Genomic DNA, 20,937 nt, shown 5'->3' with positions numbered 1-20,937 from the left:
CCAAAACCAGGGTTGCAACACAGCAGTTTTCAGAATTTGTAAAGAAAGAAGAGTTTGCCTAAGACACACTGAAGGTGTCTGTGTTGGGTCTGAAGCTGGTGTAAGCCTGGCTGGCAGGTGGGTGCACCAGGACTTGGGGCACACCTAGTAGTAAAGGGCAGGGAAAAGAGGGCACGGTGCTATGGCTGAAGGTGTGCACCATATGAGGCATTAGCAGGTGATGGGCAGCCTCTCTTCCACTGCTGCAAGGTGCCTGGCTTTGCTGGTTTTACCACGAGAGTGTGGTATCCATTTTCTTGTATATTTGTATATATTTAGTTGAAGGCTGATGTGAGCCTCACTGGAATAAAGTGGCATAAACACCCGATAGTGACTGGTCCAGATGCTCCGTGCATCCTTGGCATAGACTACCTCAAGGGAGGTGATTTCGAGGACCCGAAAGGGTACCGGTGGTCCTTTGGTACTGCAGCTATTAAGACTGAGAATGGAGAATGGCTGCATGCTTTGTTTGGCCTTTCAAATAAATCCTTTGTAGTGGGGTTGCTGAGAACTATAAACCAGCAGGTGCCAACTGCTACTTCAGTAGTGCATCGAAGACAATATCGTGTCAACAGAGGTGCTGTGATCCCCATTCACAAGCTGATCCGGCAACTAGAGAGCCAAGGAGTGATCAGCAAGACTCACTCACCCTTCAACAGCCCTGTATGGCCAGGTACTATAGGAACAGCAAGGTCCAGGTTGGACTCCTGGAGTCGGCAGCAGTCGGGAACTGGAGGCAGGAACACATAGATATGGGCTGGCATGGATCAGGACCACAGGCAGACGAATGGACAGGATCCTTCCAGGATGCCGGGTGAAGGAAGGGAGGCAGGAAAGGCAGGAAGGGCAGGCAGCCGGAAGCTGGAAGTAGGAAATCTGGCTTGGCCCTCGTGATCCCTCAAATTTATACTGAGGATGACGTATATGGGATGGAATACTCTGTTTGGTCAATTCTGGCATCTATCTTGTCTGTTCCTCCCCAGAGGAGGGATGCAGGTGGGACCTCTTTATCCTCCTGGAGGGTAAAATGTTTTCCTCAGAGATGAGCAGTGTCCTTGGCTCTGCATACCAGTCTCTAGCAGTAACTATAAACATCAAGTGTTGTCAGTCCTAGAAGCACACACTGTCTGAGAAACTTGCTGTTAATTTCAGCAAGTGCAACTACTTACAAGAGACTTAGCTGAAAGCAAAAGTACAAGACAGAAAATCACCTTTATCCTGGCCCAAACCAGGACAGAGAGTGACTGTGGCAGCTCTGGGGCAAGGTGTGGTTGGCACAGCATCCTTTCTTCTACCAACACTGTGGCTGGGCTACTGCCCAACTCCACATGGCCTCCCCTAAGGACATTAGGGACCTGTAAATACTTTTCATTGCATAATCTGATCTTATGGGTGAAGGACACAAGTGCTATGAAGACAGCAGCTATGTGCTCTCTGGCTCTGGAGTCCTGGACAGCATGCAGGCTCCTCTACTTTCCCCAAAACAGAGGCCTCCCCATGCAGTGTGCACAGAGCAGGCTGAGACCTGGCAGCTCTGGGGCAGCTCTGGGGCCTGATTGTCTCCATACCAGCTGCAAAAGTGAGGGAAAGGAAAGCAAGGTGCTGACACACGGCCAGGTCTTGGAGGCATCTCCTCGGCTTCCCAGTCAGCAGTATGGGGTCCCTGTGAGGCAGCCTGTGTCTCCATCTAGTGCTCATGCTAGCTCTACTCGGGCCAGCTCTGCACGCATTCCCGGGCAGATGGGCCAAATCTAAGCTCCTGGCAGCCACCAAGGGCATCTTGGCCAGAGGCAGCAACCCGGGGGGCCTGCTGCCTGCCCAGCACCTGTACCTGCTGCCCAGAGGATCAGTGCTGCGATAGCAACCAGGGAAAAAAAAACAAACTACAACTCAACAACTGGGAATAAATACTACAAGAAGTTGCTCAAGGAAATAATCAAGTGGCAGCTGAAGGCAGGGGGTGGGTCTCCCATACCTTGTAGTGGAGATGCTCCTTGGCATTAGAGGTGCCCTTGGCAGTTCACCCATCCCTGTGCTCATCCACACCCTCTGTTGCTGAGGGGGGTTCTTCCTGGGATAGATCTCCTGAAACTTGTCCCTAAGGTGTATTGGGAACGGCCCGACTCAGCCCCTAGGTCTCCCCAGGCTGGCCCGTAAAGTGGTACTGGCGGTACTTCCCCTAGCTGGGAAAATTTGCAGGGTTTCCCAGCTAGGGATCTACAAGAGGTGAGAGAAATACCCCACCTGCAGTGCAGGGTGGGGAGGGGCTCCCAAAGGCTATGGCCCTGCAGAGAGACCAGGCTCTCCTTCCGTCCAGACAGCAAGTGGGAACAGTGTGATCGCTGTGACCAGTACAGGTTCATGGATGCAAGTGGGTTGCCTCGAGTCTGCCCACAATTGTTCGGATGGGGAGAAAACCATGCAGCAGTTCCACATCCAAGTCCACATCCAAGCTCCCAGTGCATGCTTGTCTCCTGACCCTGATGCTATGGGAACCTGGGCACCCTGGTGCTCGGGGTGGTGGGTGGCTCGCTGCTCCTGGCTTCTGTCTGCCTGAGCAGGGCTGGAGAGGGTGTAGGACTGGTGATGCTCTGCCGGGACCTGTGCCCTCCATGCCCCCGCCCCTGCGGGACGGCCTGGGCAAAGCGCTGAGTCACCCCGCCTGTCCCCTCCCGCTGGCCTTTCAGGCAGGGACCAGGCGGACAGCTGACTGGGCAGGAAGCCAGTGGCGAGCGGAGCCCGGGGGCTGCCCGGGGCGGTGGCCGTGCCCCAGGGGGCTCGCGGCATTGGCTACACCACCGGGGTCTGCGGGCGAGGTCAGTGCCCTCCCCAACCCTTGCCGGTGCATCCTCGGGGAGCGAAGGGAGCCGGGGAGGAGCTCTGGGTCCCAGCGCCCAGACTGAGGCAGGCAGAGGCCCCCGGGGGCTCCCGGTTTTCTCGAGGCGCTTTGGAGGGTCCCGTGCAGCCGAGCCTCGCTTCCCGGCTTCGAGGGTGGGAGTAGCGGGGCTCAGGGTGCGGAAAAAGCCCCGGGCAGCGGGAACAGGGATGAGGACGGAGATAGGGAGGGCTACAGGAACTGCGATGGGGACCGGGATGGGGCTGGAGGCTGGGGTGGGTGAAGGGACAGGGACTTGGATTGGGACGATCATTTGAAAGGGGGCCCGGCAGCGGAGAAACCTCGCTCCTCCCGCAAGCACGCCTCCCTATGACCTCACCCACCTGGAAAGCGAAAGCGTGACGTCAGAAGGCGGCCGGGCTGCGGTTGGCTGCAGCCGCCGCTGGTCGGGCAGCGGAGCCGCCTCCAAGCCCCGCGGCGTACCGGGCGGGGGGAACGCGCGACACCGGCCGCGGGCGGCCCGGGGCGGGCGGGGAGGGTTCGGTTGAGGCATTCAGGTGGGCGCTGGGTCGGGGGGTGTGGCGGGGAAGGGGGTGTGCGCGGGGAGCGGGACGAACGGGGGCACCGGGGGACAGTGTCGCACCGGGGATCGGGGCCAGGCCGGTGCGGTCGGTTCCTCTGCTGCCGGACCCACTCCTCCCGGTGGCCTAAATCCGCTTACTGCAGCTCAGGGCTGCTCTTCGGTGGCGGCGAGAGGAGTGGGGCATGGCGGAACCTTCCAGCAGCCGGGCCGGGCCGGGAAGCCCCGGGAGCGCCGTGTTTACAGCTGGGCCGGGGGGGCGGTCCCCGAAGGCGCTGCCCCGCCCCGCCGTGCTCCCGGTGTCGGTGCCATTGCCAGCGGTGGGCAGGGACAGTCCTCGTCTCCCTTCCCGTCAGCTGATGAGACCGGGCAGCAGGGGCGGGGGAGCAGTACCGGGCGGGGGTGTTGACACCCCGGGGGTGCTGGAGCGGCGGGAGTGCTCTGCCGTCGTCGTTCCGGCGCGCGGCGGCCGGTTGAAGTTACCCGGGGTGCCCGGGGACGGGGAGGGTCCCCGCTGAGCCCTTAATCCGCTCCAGCCGCTAAGCACCTTAGCGGACTGCTCCCGACCCGCCCCAGGACAGAGCCACCCGGGGGGACTGGAGGGGAGTGGGGCCGGCAGCAGGGGTCCGTGTCCGCTTGCTTGGGTAAGTCGGGGGGATGCAGGTGGGACGGCGGCATAGCAGTGGCCAAGAGATCCCAGCTGGGGCTGAGCTGAGCAGGCTGAGTTATAGCCAGGGTGATAGGGAGCCATGAAAGGAGATGCTGCTGAGCCCCTCTCGGCGGGACTTGGGAGGTGCTCAGCGTGCCTAGGCAGGGTAGCTTGCCCATTCTCTCTTACACCCAGTGTTGCTACACCAAGCATGCAGACCCCTGACATTGCCTTCCACCCCTGACAGTGGCCTCGTGGGACAAGCACACGTCATGGTGGACTACTACGAAGCCCTGGGCGTGAGCCGCAATGCCACTGCCGACGACATTAAGAAGGCGTAAGTGCGTGGCAGACATGACCCTGCCTGGTGGGCAGAGCAGCCCGAGCCCCCACCTTCTGCCTTGGCTCCAGTGATCCAGAGGCTGGGGCTCCCTGCAGGGCCGGTGGGGACAGGACCAAGCTCCAGAGGTGACAATCCAGCCTTTGTTACTTTCTGTGGAGGCCACAGCGGGGCTGTGCTTCATTGCTGCACAAAGGCATCTCTTGGTGGGGTTTGGTCCCTTTGTCCCCACTCAGCCTGGGGATGGAGGTTGGTCCCACTGATCTTTGGAGGTGTCTGCTCTCTTCCAGAGGGTGCAGGGATTGTAGAGGGTGGTTGGAGCTCTGCTGGCATAAGGGTTAGGGTGAGGAGCAGTGTGTCCCCTGGCAGGGACATGGCCCAAGGTGGCAGGCCCCATGCTGTGCCCCAGGAACTGCAGGGGAGGCCCGGGGGCAGACAGAGCCTCCCCCAGGTCCTGCCTCTCACCCTGCTGCTTGGCACCTGGCAAGGTCTGCATCTGCTGAGGGTGTCGACTTGTGGCTTGCCTGAGAAGGTGAGAAATAGGAGTCAGAGGTCCCTGCTGGACAGTATTCCTAAGAGCAGATGAGAGGAGCTGGGCAGCCTCGGTTAATCCCAGCCAGCTGCAGGTGGATGGAACAGGCTGCTTGTACTCACCTGGCCCCACAAGCCCCCCCAGCAACCCCTGGTCCATGCATGCTTACAATCGAGCCCAGGAAGACTCTGGAGGAAATGTGAGAGCACCATCCAGGGCTGCTGCTGAAGGCAGCTGGGGCAAGCACAGGATGCATTGCATTGCTGCGTACTGTAAATATTTGTTTGGGAGTCAGAACTAGTCCAGAAAGCTCCCGTTTGATGCCTGAGGCTCTAGGGCACTGGATGAAGTGGGCTCAAGGTGCCTCTGCCCACAGGGTCAGAGGTGTGTGCTCAGAGTCGGGTCACCGTCACAGGAGCCTCATCGCTGCCTATCTGTGCAGGTACAGGAAGGCTGCACTGAAATGGCACCCAGATAAAAACCCGGACAACAAGGAGTATGCTGAGCAGAGGTTCAAGGAGATAGCCGAGGCATATGAAGTGCTGTCAGACAGTAAGAAGCCAGTGCTGTCTTGCATGTTACCCCTACTTGGGGCTGCTTTCACTGGGGTGTCAGCACACTGGGGTGTGCTGGGCTCACACGGGTGGCATCTCTGGACGTCTCTGGGAGACAGTGGGTCCCTCCAGCTTTATTGGTTGGCTTGTGGGGCCTTGATTACTTCCCCGCATATCCACCAAAACAGCTCTTGGGAGAGATGCTGGGTGCTGGCCTCTGGGATGAGGTTTCTCCTGCAGGCCTGCAGCTTGTGCATCCTCTCCCGATGCCCTGACTTGGGTTTACGAATGGTGTTGGTGCTGTGGGTGTTCATGCCACCCCCCTGCTCTTGCTCCCTGCTGTTCTACACTTCTGTTGACTGGGGGAAATGTTGGTGCTCCTGCCCATGCCTGGCAACTGGCTTTCTTCTCCCTCCAGAACAGAAGCGTGATGTCTATGACCGTTATGGCAAGGATGGACTTATGGGTGCAGGTAGGTGGGTGAGCAGGGACTACTGCAGCTCTGGATAGAGCCCTTTCTGAAGAACCGGTGTGAGTATGGAGCCCCTGGGCCTTCCCGCCCTTTGGGGAATTACCAACCAGGGTTTCATTTAACTGACTGAACTTCTTCCCTCCAGCAGGAGCAGGGGGCTCCAGGGCCGATGCCAGGGCCCCTGAATTCACCTTCACCTTCCGCAGCGCTCACGATGTCTTCCGGGAGTTCTTTGGTGGCCGAGACCCCTTCGCTGACTTCTTTGGTGTGTGCAGGGCTGGGGGGGGGCCAGCCTGGGGGCACCTCTCTGGTCTGTGGGCAGCTGCTGGGCTTGGGGACAGGGCTTGCTGCGGTTGGGGGTGGTACCTGTTCCTTGCTCACCAAGCCTCGGGGGCAGTGCTGACAGAGGCCCTGCATTCCAGATGAGATGCTGCCATTCTCTGAGCTGCGAGGACCTGGCTCCCGGCACCATGGGGGAAGCCACTTCTTTACCCCCTTCCCAGGATCCTCAGGTAGGAAACACTGCCAGCACATACCTGGCAGAGGAGGCCCAGGACACTGTATCCCCCTGTGCAGGGTCTGTCCCCTGCCTTCCTTGTGCTCCTCACCCTGACACCAGCCTTGTCACTCCCTTCTGCAGATTTCTTCACCTCATCCTTCAGCTCTGGTGCTGATGCAGGGATGGGCTTCCGCTCTGTCTCCACCTCCACCACCTTCGTTAATGGCAAGCGCATCACCACCAAGAGGTGAGGGCAATGCCAGCCCACCTCACCTCCACAGCCCCCCCTTGTTGGTGGGCTTCAGACCCTGCAGCTTGCTGCTGCCATGCTCTGACTGTCTGGCCCTTGTCCATCTCTCTGTAGGATTATTGAGAATGGGCAGGAGCGGGTGGAAGTGGAAGAGGATGGGGAGCTGAAGTCAATCCACATTGATGGTAAGAAGCAGCTCTGCACACTGACCTGTTGGGTCTGGCAGTGCCACCTCCTCATGCCTTTTCCCTTTGTAGACCTCTCTACTCCTTTGAGGTGGCTATGGGCATGCTGCATCCAGGCTTGGCTTTGGTCAGCCCTGGTTGAGAGCTCTGCCATGGAGGATTATGGGGGTGGGCAGGAGTTGCTGGGGCCCCATGCCAGCTCTGAGGAGCTGGAGTGGACACAATCCCTGTCCTCTGCCCCTGTCCCAACAGGTGTTCCCGACGACATGGCACTGGGTCTGGAGCTGAGCCGGCGGGAGCAGCAAGCCCCACGGCCCCCCTCACCTCCTGCCCCGCACCGGCCCCCAAGTTCCTCACCTGTCCGCCTCTACGCAGACAGCGAGGATGAGGATGAGGACTTGCAGCTGGCCATGGCCTACAGCCTCTCCGAGATGGAGGCCGCGGGGCACCACCAAGCAGGTGGGCATGGCCCCAGCACCCTGCTGGCACCAGGGGGAAGCCCTGGCACCCTGTCCTCCACCCACAGGGCCCCAGGTCCCCTGGGGGGACCAGAACAGGAGCTGCCAGGGACCAGCAGCTCTGCTGCAGCAGGGCACGAACTTGCCCCCAAAGCAAAGTGGCACTGCCCCCTGCTCTGAGCGTGGGGCTGGGGTTGTGCCTCCGTGCCATGGGGCAGGGAGAGGAGGTGGGGTGGGCTCTCTGCCTGTGGCTCGGATCCTGCATCATGCAGAGAAGGAGGGGATCTACTGCCCTGCCTCCTTGCTGCTGCTCAGGTGGGTGGGTGGCTGGTGGCACCCTGGGTGAGGGGGCTGCCACAGTTGGGGGTCATGCTGGAAAAGGGGCCCTATTTGGGGTCCTGAGAAGAGGGGCAGCTTCCTGCCCTGGTTTTTGGAAGTGTAGGGTGCCTGCAGGCAGGTGTGGCCTGGCTCTGCCTGCTTCTTTCTCCCTGCCTGCCCTGCAAGCGGGTAGGGGATCCAGCCAATGCCTCCCTGGCTGCTGCCTGACCCTGCCCAGGCTGGGGAAGTACTGGGTTGGGCTCTACCTCTTTGCACGAAGAGATGCGCTCGTGGGCTCTGCTTGGTGCCTTGTGTCTGTCTCTCCTCTCTGGATGCTGTCGTTCCTGCCTGTACCCCCTCCTTCTCCTCTGTCTCCCCCTTTGCAGACTCTGCCTGGTCACCCCTTCCCTGCACCTTGTATACCCTGCAGGGCACTGTCACCCCCTGGCCTTGGCCTGAGGGCGCTGTCCCTCCCTGTTTCTCACAGCAGCAGTGACCCTCAGTGATACTCACAGGTGTTCTCACCCCCACCATTGCCTCTGGTCCTGCCTTGGCTCTCTTCCTTCTGGGACCTTCCTCCCTCCCTTTCTTGCCACTCCCTAGCCCTGGGCCGAGGAGGGTTTCACGGGTGCTGTTGTGTTCCCCCCTCCGCTTGTCTCCCCAGGTGTGTTCTGAGGCTGCTGCGCCCGGGGACTGCGCACGCCCACGGAGGCTCTCCCAGCCAGGACTCAGCTTTGTCCCTGCACGGCCACCCCCTGCCACCCCCTTCCCCCAGCACTCTCTGGCTCCCTGGGACGCGGTGGGGGACAGGGGGTTGGCAGGACAGGGCTTACAGCCAAGCAATACCTGGGGCACCAGCAGAGGGTGAGGAGGGGGGCAATGGGGGGCTGTAGGGGAGGGGGGGTTGCTGTAGATTAGGCTGCTGGGGGGGTGCTGGTGGCAGGCAGCGAGGGGCAGCATGGCTGAGCTCAGCCAGTGGGGCTGTGCTCTGCCCCTCTCCTTGCTGTAGCCTCTCCCTCCCCGCCCCTCTGCTGACAGCTGTCAATAAAACTGTTTGCAGTAGCTGCTGCCTGTGGGGTGTCTCTGCATTAGGGGCTGCAGGGTCTTCTCCGTCCCCGTGCTTGCCTGCAGGGAGGGGGGGCCCAGTCCCAGCTGTGCTCATGTGGCAGTTGTGGGGTGCAGGCTGTGCTCCTGCAGGGATAGGGGATGAGTCCCTGTGCCTCCCACCCCTGCCCCCATACACAGACTCAGAAGCCAGGCCTGGCTGCAGCTGCACAAATGCGACACAAGAACTTTATTCACATCAAGATACAAAATTATATTTCTCTAGAAATTTCTTTTCTGCTTGAGGGACAAGGCAGGGAGCACAGAGAGGGGACCTGGGGCTGGGCCAGGAACCCCTACAGCCCCCAACCTGCCCACTCCTGCCCCCACATGGGTATAGAGAAGGGACCTGACACAGGACTGCCAGGTTGGGGTGCAGGAAAGCAGCTGCAGGGACCCCACAGCCAACTCTCAGCAGCCTCACCTGGCCCTTCTCCACAGGGGATAGGGGACATGAGCCCAGTCCCCTCTGCAGTGGCAGCAGGTCCAATGGGGTCCTGTGCACTGCACACAGAGGGGCTGAGCCCTGTGTCCCTGGGGACAGAAAGGGGAGAGGGATGAGGGGACAAGGAACACAGACAGCAGCACAGACAGCAATTTACAGGGAGGGCAGCCCCACAGTGAGGGTAAGGAGAGCGCAGGAAGCCAGGGGAGCATGGGGGAAGACAAGAGGGAAGGGCTCCTTGCCCTCACTGTGGCAGTGCCTTCAGGATGGCATTCACTTCCTCAGCCACAGCTGTCAATGCAAACTCAAACTGGTCCTGAGGGAGGAGAGAAGAGGGGACATCAGTCTTCCTGCTAGACCAGGAGCTCTGTGTGCTCAGGGAGGGAGGGGAGCTCCAGGTTTTGGGGTACCTTGGTCTGCACCATGCCAGGCCTCTGATCTCGGATGTGCTCCAGTGTAGCAGCTATGTCTATTTCCTTCACCCCTGGGGCAGGGGGGAGAAAGATGGTAGGAGAGGCCGAGCACATGGCCCTGTGCCCCCCCAGACAGGGCAGAAGCAGTGCTGTCCTGCACCTACCTTTGGCCATTCGGTTCAGGACCATATCTACGAGGATGTATGTTCCAGTCCTGCCTGCACCATCACTGCAAGACACAGACACTTGGACAAGGGGGACGGGCTCCAGGGACTGGTCCCAGCCAGCAGGTCTGAGCCTTCCAGCCCCCCCCCCCCCCCTCCAGCTTGTACCCCCCCTCTCTGTCCCCAGCAATACCTGCAGTGCACAATAATAGGGCAGGAGCGACCCCGGTAGCACTTGTTCACCTTCCTGCAAGGACAAGAGGGAGAAGGTCAGTGCCCTTCCATGATGGGGACATGGCTGCATTAGGTGCCCCTTGCTGTGCTGATCCAGAAAGGGAGGCAGTGGACATCCCATGATGTGGCCCTGGGGGGCTGGTGCATGGCTCCTCCTGCCTCTCCAGTGGTGCTGGGCATGGGATGGGGAATATGGGTGGAAAGGAGCTCGGGCAGGGAGAGGAGCCCATCTCCTCAGGTGCCCAGCCTGGGGAGGGGAGCAGTGGCAGGACCCCCAGGGGAGCATCTCTGGTCCGGTGGGATGCGAAGCTGGGGGCCAGGTGCCAGCGGGGCTCCCGGCATGCTCCATGCAGCAGGCACGGCTGCCAACGATCACTTTTGTGACTATGCAACTGGAGCCAGATTACTAGCTGCAAATCACAAAAATGACGCCGGCAGCTGCGAGAGAGAGACAGAGACAGACAGAGAGACAGAGAGAGAGTGAGCGGGGCGGAGAGGAGGGTGATGTGCTTGGGGACCCCCTACTGCCCTAAGCAGGGACCCTGGCCTCACATGTCCTGAGAACAGTGACAGGCTAGCCCCTGGCAGGAGGCCACCACCACCCAGGGATGCTGAGACTCCAGCAGGCGCTGCCTGCAAAGCTCCTGGGAGCGCTCACAGCCCCACAGCCCTCTCTTCAGGCTAGCTGAGGACCCTCTGCTGGCTTTGGAGTATTGGGAGCAATGGGTCACAGCTGTTCAAGGTTGGCTCCTGGGCTTCTTGCACCCGTGGCTGGAGAGGGTGTCAGGCAGTGCTGTCCCCCATGCCAACTCCAGGTAAGAGCACTTTCCCACCCTCCCCATGAAGGCTGGAGAGCCCTGGTAAGCTCAGCTGGAGGTTTCTTGCCTACCGAGCTCTACTGAGCCTCATTCCAAACTCACCAGAACCTGGTTCTTCTGCTCCTCCCCACTCACAGCCACCCCTGATCCCCCACAGCCTGTCCATGCCACAGCCCTGACCCTCATCACACTGGCAGCGATGTCCTCACCCATCTGTCCCCTGTGGTCGGGACCCCCTGCTATCTCCCCAGGGGCTGGCCAGGCACAGGGTGGGTGCTCACCTGCGGAAGTCGAGGAGGGGCCGGGTGGTGGCAGGGATACCCTCAGCTGGCCAGCTGAGGAAGTGGAACTGTGTCAGAGTGCGGGTCTCCTGTGACTGCACGTTCTTCAGGTAGAAGCTGCGCACCAGGAAATCCTCACACCAGATGTGCTCCGACACCAGGTTCACCTGCCCAAGAGAGGTAGCCAGGGCATCAATTCTGGGCAGGGGTGTTGTGTGTGTGGGGGGGGACAGGAGCTGAAGAATACCCCCTCTCCCAGGCTACTGTCCACACTTGCCTCATAGATGTGGTAGAGAGAGGAGCCTTCATCCGGCCAGTAGCGATCACACTGCTTGACACTGTCCTCAGCCAGGGGGCTCAGCATGACGATGACGGTGCAGCCATGCTCCCACACCATCTGAGGGCAAGGCATGAGGGGTGTCACCACTGAGTGTCCCCAGGCAGGAGGGCAGCCAAGCCACTGCAACTCATTTGGTGGACAGCACCCTGAGGGACCCCAGTGGGCTGGCACAGCCGGGTGGTACTCACCTGCCAGAAGTCAGCGATAGTGTGGGACAGGGGCCCCTGTGTGGCAATATATGCTGGCATCCGTGGGTCATGCTCGATCTAGAGCAGGAAGGAGTGTGGGGGGGTGTCAGTCTACCTGCTCTTTGGGTCAGCAGCACTGGAAGGAGCAGGGGGGGATACTCCAGGGATGATGGGAGGGCTAGGGAGGGAACTTCAGGTGCCACAGCCAGGAGGGAAATGGATTTTAACTACTTCTGAGCCATGGGTCAGGCACATTGTTCACAGCTGTAGCTCATGAGGATGTGAGTTCAGTCCAGCTCTGTCCCAGAGTGGGATCCTGGCCTGGGCTGAGCACATCACAGGGGAGGGTGGCAGGACAGGAGTCCCCATTGGTTACTTACAATTGGACTGGCATTGATGAAGTCACTGCGGGAAGGGTTGCTCTCAGCTTTCAGCCTGATCCGCACATGATCATCTGGGGAAATGAAAGCCAGGGGATGCGGTGAGTACCTGGGGAAGCTGGGGGCAAACCTGCACTGCATCCTGCCATGGCCCCAAGCATCCCCATGCCCCACACCACCCTCCTGCCATGGCCCTGGGAGCTGGTCCCTAGGGCAGGACAGCTGGGATGCCTACAGGGCACATAGTCAGGGTTGCGGTTCTTCTTCAGGTTGGCTTCACTCTGGGCAATGGAGCAGATGCTGGGCTCAGCCTGGTAGGCACAGAGAGCCTGCCACTCCTTGGCCAGCCGGTCCCGGTTGCGGAGGTGGTCCTCCATATAGGCCTGGGACAGAGAGGCAGCGGTCAGCCTGGCAGCCTGCAGGGTCAGGGAGGGGGCTGCAACCCTGCCAGGTCAGCTCACCAGGATCATGTGTCCAGTTGAGATATCCATGTTGGACTGGACAGGCTCCTCGCACCAGGAGGGAGTGCTGCTGTGGGAGCTGGGGCTGGGCTGCGGGGCATCGCTGAACTGGGAGGAGACGCTGCTGACCCGCGAGGTCTCCGCTGGTGCTGCTGATGTCTCGGCACGGCCAAAGAAGGACTTGGCAGCCATGTGCTGGCGGCACAGCTCCTGGAGGACCCCGGCAAGAGCCATGACCTTCAGCCGCAGCACTGCTACAGGGCAGCCCTGTGCAACTCAAGTGACACTGGTGCAGCAGGGCTGCATCCCGCAGGGTCCTGCATCCCATGGGGTCCTACCTGGTACTCGAAGGTGGTGTCAGCAGCACCCTCGGGCCCCAGGGCAGCCAGGCGCTCCTTCTCCCGCTGCTTGGCATGGCGCCGGAGGCAGAAGGCAGCAGCAGCTGCGATGGCAATGCCTGCCACACAGGCCAGTGCAATGAAGGTCAGCAGCACTGAGTGGAAGCCGTCCCCAAAGTGAGATGGGCGTGAGTAGGCAGCAGCCTCATTTCGCTGCAGATAGAGCCAAGCAAGAGTTAGTAGGGGGGCATCTGCATGGGGCTGGTGGGGCACAGACCTCATATGCTGCACCATATTTGGGGCTGTGGGGAGCTAAACCAGCAAGGGCACTCAGTGCTGCACTGGTTCCTCCAGCACCTTTCAGATGTGGCACAGCAGGTGCCATTGGGGTGAGACACAGTGCACCCACCTGCATATTGCACAGGGTGTTGCTCACACCAGTGCTGGGGCTGGTAGAGGGGCCAGAGCCTAGCCAAGGCCCAGCAGCAGCAACCTGCTGCTTCCCTGCTCTCAGCATTGCAGGCAGCAACCCCAGGTTCACTGAGCTCCTGCCCAGCTGGAGGTCAATGAGGGACAGATTCAGCCCAAGGGGTTAGTGGCCACTGTAGTGCTGGCTCCAGCCCCAGGGTGCTTACCCAAATGCCATGGCTCCATGGCAGGACACACTTGGGGGGCAGGGGGGTGGAGGCAGGCAGGACATGTCTGAACTGCCCGAGGTCTGGTGCCACCCCAGCTGTGGGGCTGGGGAACGACAAGTCTTCCCCATCACTCTCCTCAGCTGGGACTCAAAGCCAGCCCTACCATGTTGCAGACAATGCCACCAGGACTCCTTCCCTGTGGTTGAGGGGCACAGCCCAACCCATGCCAATCCCATGCTGGGGTGGGATAGTTCTGAGCTCTTGCTTAATGAGATATTACCCCAACCCAATACCAAAACACCTGCTCCCCCTCCCAGAGCTGCTGGTGATCAGGACACTGCCCCATGCCCCAGAAAGCCAGGTGCTGGGGCAGCACAGGAATGTTTGGGCATCACCACCACTAACTACCTCGTGCCCAATGAGGTGCCAGAGCCAGCATTACCTCACTGCCACAGCCTCCCATTGGCTACATGCCTGATGAGGTTACCGAGGAAACACTGCATCATCACAACCTACGTCTTTGCCATCATCGCCTGGGGATACCCCAGCCCCTGGGGTCCCCCCCTTCCCCAGCAAACCTTGACAGCCCGACTGCTGTCAGGAGACAGCCAGCACCAAAACCAGGGGTAGCCATCAGGGCCAGTGCCTCCCGGCTCCCTTGGGCACCCAAGCAGGAGCAGCCCTGCACTTGCTGGAGATGTCAGCAGGGCTTGGGGGAGAAAATGGACCTCCCTTCCAAGGCCTGGCTGGGCCCTGCTGCCTCCCTGCCTCTCTACATCCCTTCTTCAAATCTTGCACCAGTCCCACCAAATTCCGAGCCTGGAAAGGGGGATGAAGGAAAAGCACAGGCTGGTCTGGGGAGGTCCATGGGGGCTCACAAAGCTGCCTCAGCCTCCTCCAAGCTTCAGCTCCCTCACCTCTGCCATCTCCCCCAGCTCCTGCCAATTGCCACATCAGAAGGCATTGCCATAGCGACACTCCACATGCTGCTGATGGAGTTGGGTTGCCTCAGTGGCCTCCTTCTCCTGCAAAGTCCTTCCTTCCTCCCCACACACAGCTATGGCCACAGGGCAGGAGGGTAAGAAACAGGGACTCCAGGTTGGGGATGTGCTGCACCACTTCCCCTCCCCAGTCTGCAAACACAGGAGCCAGCCTGGCTCCCCCCATCTCCAGCCCCTGTGTCACTAAGAGACTGTTCCCAGGGGTTTCCAGAGGATCATGGGGAGGGGATGCCCCTCTCCAAGCAGATGTTTCCTGCTCTGTTCCCTGCCTTCAGCTGCTTTTCTATTCTCGAGGGGCATGATGGCATTTTGCCTGCCTAGTTGTGGTCTCTCGGGTGCTCTGGCTACAGCCCACTGCTGGGGTGCTCAGGCCATGGCTGAGATGAGGTGTGCAGGCTGGGGGGAGGCAAGGGTGAGGATGGACCCTGCAGGCTGTAGCCTGCAGCCCCCTGGTCTGGAATGGACGGGAGACAGCTTCTGGGAGACCTTTGAAAACTGCCTTCAAATCCCATGAAGACTTTGTTTTGGAAAGAATCAAGTGCTCTGGGAGTGCTTGGCAGCATCATGCTGCTGGGTTGAAGGGGGCCACTGGAGCAGTCCTGCTCCAGCCCATCCCAGACCACCCAAGTCTATCTCCAGCACAGCAGCCCGAAATGCCGCCCAGAGCCTTCCGCTCCTCATCTGCCCAACAGACCCACAGGAACAGCTCACTCACCAAGCCCCCTGCACACCAGGGCAAGGGCAGAGCATACTTCCTGACTTGTACCTATGGCAGCACCGCCAGTGCTGTGTCCCTCACTGCCCCAGCCCCGAGGGATGGACACAATCACTCCTACCTCTCCCACTCCTGTTTGAATGACCTTCAGGCCCAACTCTGCCTCCAGCTTTGCCTTCACATACTCTGTGGACGGAGAGGAGATGGTCAGAAAGGTGCTTCCCCTCCACCCTAGAGACCCCCTCGAGAGACAGAGCCAAGGAATACCCTGATAGCTGCCTGCCCCACTCCAGCTCCCCAGTTCAGCCAAGGGAACTGGTATGTATGGTGGAAGCCTCCTCTTCCCAGTCCCTGGGAAGGACCACCCCACAACTTGGGGAGTTGGAAGGAAGAGAAGAGCAGGATCAGGGGGGGCTCTGTGCAACTCACCAGCCTGGTTGGCCACATCCGCCAGCGAGAGGTTCTGGGGGTTCTGCCGGATGCGAAAGGTGAGCGCAGGACCCACAACGCTGCCAGAGAGGGGATGACAGTGTGAAACCAGGAAGCACAGACCTGCTCTCCAACCCCACCACAGCCTGGTCCCTCCTAGCTCCCTGCTGAGGGTGGCTAAGCATGGCCAGGGCTGTGACAGCAGCCCCCCATGGCCCAGGTCCCTCACCTGATATTGATGAAGCTGGCTGTGGAGAGGTGGAGGTGCTTGGCAAGGAGCTCCAGCAGCTGCACGCCAGCAGCCAGCCCCAGGGGCCTGCAGGGACAGCAGCAGCATGAGGAGCAGGCATAGGGGGTGAGGAGAGAGACCATGCTCCCTGAGACTGGGAAAGGGTGACAGGCAGGCACAGGGAGTTCTATGCATGCAGCAAAGGCTGTGCTGGCTGTAAGGCAGGCAGGAGGTAAGACTATATGTATGTGAGTGATCCAACTCCCCACCCTTGCATACAAGAATGCAGAGGCAGCTGTGCACACACACCCAGCTGAGCACATCCCAGCCTCCTGCCCTGCAGAAGTTGGCTCTAATCTTGGCATGGGCTGAAAGGGAAGGCTTTGGGGTGGAACAAGGGCTGCAGGTGGAGAGAAGATGGAGGAGCTGACCCTCCTAGAAACTACCCTACCAGAGACCCAAGCAGGCTCAGCTGAGCACATGGACCTGTAACAGCTGGTGGGGTAGTGGGTTCAGACCCTCCAAACACACCCCCTTGCCCAATCCCCAGCTCTCACTTCTGGTCTGTGATGATGTAGCCATATTCATCTGGTGGCCGTGTTCCCCTCTGTGCCCCACTACCATTCTCCTCTGTGTAGCTCTTCTTCACCACAGTCGGATTCCCAGGGCTGAGTGCACTCCCACCAAGTCCCTGCTGTGGTTCGGCGTGGGGGGGTGGCAAGGACATTGCCCTGTCCTTCAGCCCATCCCCTAAGGAGCTGCTGTTTGGGATTTTGGGGGGTGGCACTGTGGAGGTAGGGTGCACTGGCTCCTCTCTGTGCTGCATGTCCCCTTCCAACATCTGGAGAGAGGAAAAGGGAGGAGCTGGGACTTCCAAGGAGAGCCCTGTGGGTCTTCTCCCCTACATACACACACACACACATCCCACCTGCTGCGCGACACCTCCTCCAGCACCACCCTGCTGCAAACCCACCCGTTTCACTGTCAGCACTTCGGGGCCAGCAGCACCTGGGAAGGAGAGAGAGATAGAGGTCCTGCAGCAAGGACCTGGTTCCTACCCAAGAGGAAAGACCCTCTTCACAAAATAAGGCATGCTGGCACCCACCACTACCAGTCCCTGCCTTCCCCATCCCTACGTCCCACTCACCAGAGCTTTGGAGCAGCTGGAGAAGGGCGGAGAGGCTGCTTAGCTGCTGGGGGCTCAGCTCTGGTAGCCCCAGTCCATAGCTGGCCAGGAGGGAAGCCAGTCTCTTCATGGCAGCATCTGCAAGAGGACATAGCATCAGGTTGGACACTCTGCATCCACAGAGAGACCACGGGTTTGGGACACAGTAGCTGGGGCAGGTGGGGTCAAGGAGAAACATTTGCCTATGGGCATGAAGTCAAGGATGAGGCAGAGTCTGAGCCACAAACAACGCGGCTGTGGGGACAGGATGAGGGTGATGGCTGGTGTCTGGCTGGAGAACATGGTACCTGTCTGCGCAGGGGGAGGCTGGGCAGCTAGAGGTGCTGTCTGCTCCCTCTCCTCCGTGTCCCTGTAGTCACCAGAGAGCCGCAAGCTGTGCTGGAGCCTAGTGCTGGCAGGGTCTGAGTGGCCAGCTTTCTCTCTGGGCAGGGAAAGCATGCCTAAGTCCTGGAAGAGATGCCCCCCATCCGTTCCTGGCTGCCCACCATAGGAGGGCACAGGGCCAGCCCCAAAGAAGGCCTGGGCAGGGACCCGGCCCAGCAGCGAGGAGGTCTCTGGGCTCTGCCTGGCTGAGCCGCTGGAGAGCTGGTGAGCACCATTCTGATAGCCGAACTGCAACCAAAACACAGAACCTACATGGTCAAAGCCCTGCCACTGCATGGCAAAGAACCCCAGAGCCAGCAGACCCATTCCCATCTCTACCTTTCCACCTATGACTTACCCTGTGGTAGGAGTAGGGGTTGAGCACAGCTTCTTCATAGCCCAGCTGGGGTGAGGGGGGCAGCAGGACGTGCTCCAGGTAACGCTGCACCATGGGGGAGGGCAACAGCGGTGGGAGCTGCCCCAGATGCTGAGCTGCTGGCAGGCCAGGGTCTGTGGTGAGCGGGGCTCGCCGTGGGGAGCTGCGGAGGGGCAAGAACCTTGGAGGCAAACAGCAGCAGTGTGACTCACCTAGATCTGGGGATGTCACTCCCAAAACTCTCCCTGGGGGACAAAGCCCTCACTGCCCTGCCGGGGTCTGCTCAAAGACTAGCAGCTGGCTCTGTCCTACCTGTCCCTGGCCATTGGCTCCAGCGGGGGTGGTGGGCGGAGGCGGGGGATGCGCTCCATCTCCTGTGAGATCACATACTGGGTGATGCCATCCTGCCATGAGAGCCCTGTCATGGGAGTGAGATGTGAGACACAGAGGAGGCCTGTGGACTGCAGAGCGAGCACATGAGAGGTTGCCCTGGTGTCCTTGGTCCATCTCCCATGTCCTGGGTTTGGCTCTGCTCTTTCTAGTCACCTGGAGCCCTCCTCAGCACACCCTGTCCCCTGGGCCAGCAGGACCCCAGACAGCACTAGTGCCACTGTCTGTTATCCCCTCCCTAGCAGGCTGCAGTGACTTGCCCCCATGCTCCCCTCTTCACCTTGTGCCATGAGGTGCCGCAAGACATCCTGCAGGCGCTGGAGCACGTGAGAGGTGACCTGGAAGTAGGGTCTGTCCTGCACGGAGCCAACCTGGCACTGCCCAAACAGCCCATCTGAAAGAGAGAGAGGCAGCAGGATGGGATGGAGGAGCATCCCTGAGGTGAGGGTCTCCTGCTATGCCACCCCACATTGAACCACCAAATTCCTCTGCCAGGTAGCCTAGTACTGCCCATATCTCTTCCCTTGGGAAGAAAGAAGGGACCCTTGCACCCCTGGCTAGCCACTTACCCTGCACACACACCTCCTGGGGGGAGCACAGCCTCCGGTCAAACAGGCAACCTGGGACAGACAGACAGGACAGTCAGCATAGTGGCCAAGGGGGCTCTAACAGGGTTTGTCCATCATCAGCTGCTTGGGGATTTTTGCTTTCCATAAAAGTTCCATGGGGGTGCAATGAAGTGATGATGGTGAGGGGCAAAGCCTGGTAGTCCAAGGCAGGGCCTTGGTGCCAGCCTTCCCCCCACCCCAAAGCCAAGACAGGGTTTGTGTACAGAGCCTGGCTGTAGGGAGTAGAGGGAAGGCTTGGAGTTTTTTTGTGTGCAGGCAGTTAGGAAGTGAAAGATGAGGGACCAGACAGTTACAAGACCATGTCTGTTGTCCTCCCACATGCGACACTACGAGGCAGGGACACAGACCCTGGATGCTGTGACACCAGGGACATACTCTCTCTGCAAGGGGACCCCAAAGCACGCGTACAGCTGGCGGGGGAGGAGGGGGGAATACGTCTGTCCTCCCCCTGCGAGGGGGAGTACTTGGGCAGGAGGAGGCTTTCCCCTTCCTTTCCCCCTCCGTCTCGGTCCAAGCCCGTCAGCAGCGAGACGGCAGCAGGCGATGACTCAGCCCTGGATGGCGAGGAAGGAACGAGAAAACAACCGGGGGGAGGGGAGGGAGGGGCACGCCGAGCCCGCCGCAGGGGAAGGGGGCAAGTGGGGAGGGGGGCCCCCAGTAACCGGGCACCCCCGGGAGGGTGGGGGCACAGGACCCGCTGCCAGGGGATGCGGGTGGGCCGGGCCGGGCCGAAGCGGCGGTCCGAGCGGGCGCTGTCCGTGGTGCTGAAGCGGCGTAGCCGCCTCGGCCGGGACGCCCCGCTCCGCCGGGAGGGGCGGCGGCCGCGGCCCCGTGAGGCTCCCTCGGGCGGCTCCCCGGGCGGGACGGCGCACGGCAGCAGCCGCTCCGCCACCGTCGTCTCCTGCTCCTTGGGATAATGGGGTTCCCGCTATGAGGTCGGACCTCATAGCTCCCAGAGGATGAGATGCAGTAGCCCCCGGGCGCCCGGTAGTGAGTCAGCGGCCGCCGCGACCGTACCGGTGCTGGGCCGGGGAAACTGCAGGCTTGCTATTCGGGTCCCCGAGAACCCCCGGCAGGGGCCGCACGGGCCGAGCTGGAGGAGAGCAGGTACCCCAGCCCGCCCTCGCATCCCGGGCCCGGCCGCGCTTCCCGGTGGAGGGCGGCTTAAAGGGCGCCAGGGTCCCGCAGGCAGTCACCGCTCAGCGCCGTTGCCTTAGGCTCTCCATCCCTGCGGCAGCCCCAGACGCCGCCTTTGCCCCGGGCAGGGTCCCTAAACGAGCATCGCCCTGCTCCCAACCGGCACCCCCAGGAGGCAGTAGCTCTGCAGGCGGCGGGGGCCCGGGGCCAGCACCACCACCAGCCCAGCAGCCCCACCAGACGAGGAGAGAGGCGCCCTCCGGTGCCAACCCCACACCAGCCGTGCGGGCGCCAGGCTGCTCTCTCTCGCTCTCTGCCGAGGGCCAGGCCTGCCGCTGCACGCCGTGACAGCATCCTCGGCAGCGCCGACAGCACCGGCCGCAGAACCCCCTGCCCAGCCACTCCCCAGGAAGCGCCTGCCCGGCCCCGGTCTCACCGTGCGCGGCGGTGGCGGTAGCAGAGGCGCCGCCGTCCCGCAGCAGCCCGCGGCCGGCCAGGAGGAGGAGGCAGAGGAGCGCCCGGAGGAGCCGCCGCCCCATGCTCCACTCACGGCCGCACCATGGCGCACCCGCCGGCCGCGCCCCCGCCGCCGCCAACCCGCGCCCCGCCGCGCCGCGCGCCCCTCCCACCGCCCCCTCCCCACCAATAGCGCCACGCCTCCCCGCACCGCAGCCAATCAGCGATCGAGACTTTTCCCCCCTCCAAGACGTTGTATTCACGCCCCCTATTATCGAGCGGAGCCAATTACGTCACGCCCCGAAGGGACACCCCGCCAATCACAACCTCCCTGGAGGCGAGCCACGCCCCCCCGGGGGTGTGCCACCCCGCCAGTAGCCCCTCCGCCAATCACCGCCTGTCCCTTCCCTGCCTGGCGGCCCCATTGGTTTCTGGGCGGACCACACCTCAGATGAGGACCTAATGAGCAGCGAGCGCTGGGCCACACCCTCACACCCCCACCTGCAAAGG

At 61.2% G+C, this 20,937-nt stretch overlaps 2 protein-coding genes across 22 annotated transcripts; one reads left to right on the top strand and one right to left on the bottom strand.

Annotated features, from left to right (window-relative positions):
• Positions 1-2,716: 2,716 nt before the first annotated feature.
• Positions 2,717-8,774, top strand: DNAJB2 (DnaJ heat shock protein family (Hsp40) member B2). 18 transcript variants are annotated; one of them, XM_071747641.1, is made up of 10 exons: positions 2,719-2,855; positions 4,352-4,441; positions 5,353-5,528; positions 5,949-6,002; positions 6,148-6,267; positions 6,425-6,514; positions 6,643-6,748; positions 6,866-6,936; positions 7,189-7,395; positions 8,377-8,774. In XM_071747641.1, the coding sequence occupies exons 2-10, from the start codon at positions 4,377-4,379 to the stop codon at positions 8,385-8,387; spliced, it is 900 nt and encodes a 299-aa protein (XP_071603742.1). In that variant the 5' UTR covers positions 2,719-2,855; positions 4,352-4,376; the 3' UTR covers positions 8,388-8,774. The 18 variants fall into 18 exon arrangements, with proteins under 18 accessions (XP_071603752.1, XP_071603742.1, XP_071603749.1 ...); XM_071747648.1 differs by having other exon boundaries at positions 2,722-2,855; positions 5,419-5,528; XM_071747647.1 differs by having other exon boundaries at positions 2,746-3,030; positions 5,419-5,528.
• A 203-nt stretch (positions 8,775-8,977) lies between these two features.
• Positions 8,978-20,567, bottom strand: PTPRN (protein tyrosine phosphatase receptor type N). Of its 4 annotated transcripts, none has more exons than XM_071747610.1 (23): positions 20,408-20,567; positions 18,775-18,825; positions 18,486-18,599; positions 18,128-18,233; positions 17,798-17,978; positions 17,364-17,688; positions 17,038-17,154; positions 16,819-16,898; positions 16,448-16,731; positions 15,891-15,977; positions 15,662-15,741; positions 15,354-15,418; positions 12,879-13,091; positions 12,541-12,750; positions 12,315-12,462; positions 12,080-12,153; positions 11,700-11,777; positions 11,449-11,568; positions 11,172-11,338; positions 10,032-10,085; positions 9,839-9,903; positions 9,672-9,745; positions 8,978-9,577 (listed from the first exon to the last, which is right to left on the bottom strand). In XM_071747610.1, exons 1-23 carry the CDS (start codon positions 20,508-20,510, stop codon positions 9,506-9,508), a joined length of 2,868 nt encoding a protein of 955 aa, XP_071603711.1. In that variant the 5' UTR covers positions 20,511-20,567; the 3' UTR covers positions 8,978-9,505. The 4 variants fall into 4 exon arrangements, with proteins under 4 accessions (XP_071603711.1, XP_071603710.1, XP_071603712.1 ...); XM_071747609.1 differs by having other exon boundaries at positions 17,798-17,996; positions 20,408-20,566; XM_071747611.1 differs by lacking the exon at positions 11,700-11,777 and having other exon boundaries at positions 17,798-17,996.
• Between the last annotated feature and the right edge of the window lie 370 nt (positions 20,568-20,937).

Source organism: Heliangelus exortis, chromosome 6, assembly GCF_036169615.1.
Source record: "Heliangelus exortis chromosome 6, bHelExo1.hap1, whole genome shotgun sequence".
Taxonomy (NCBI): domain Eukaryota; kingdom Metazoa; phylum Chordata; class Aves; order Apodiformes; family Trochilidae; genus Heliangelus; species Heliangelus exortis.
This window is presented reverse-complemented; position numbering and strand designations above follow the sequence as displayed.

Excerpts from the sequence above, each read along its gene's own strand:
- DNAJB2 (XM_071747651.1), top strand. The coding sequence starts at position 4,377 with ATGGTGGACTACTACGAAGCCCTGGGCGTGAGCCGCAATGCCACTGCC. Across the intron at positions 4,442-5,418 it reads GCCGACGACATTAAGAAGGC|GTACAGGAAGGCTGCACTGA; the intron begins GTAAGTGCGTGG and ends CTATCTGTGCAG. Across the intron at positions 5,529-5,948 it reads ATATGAAGTGCTGTCAGACA|AACAGAAGCGTGATGTCTAT; the intron begins GTAAGAAGCCAG and ends TTCTCCCTCCAG.
- PTPRN (XM_071747609.1), bottom strand. The coding sequence starts at position 20,510 with ATGGGGCGGCGGCTCCTCCGGGCGCTCCTCTGCCTCCTCCTCCTGGCC. Across the intron at positions 18,600-18,774 it reads CCAGGAGGTGTGTGTGCAGG|ATGGGCTGTTTGGGCAGTGC; the intron begins GTAAGTGGCTAG and ends TCTCTCTTTCAG. Across the intron at positions 17,997-18,127 it reads GAGCCAATGGCCAGGGACAG|GTTCTTGCCCCTCCGCAGCT; the intron begins GTAGGACAGAGC and ends TTTGCCTCCAAG.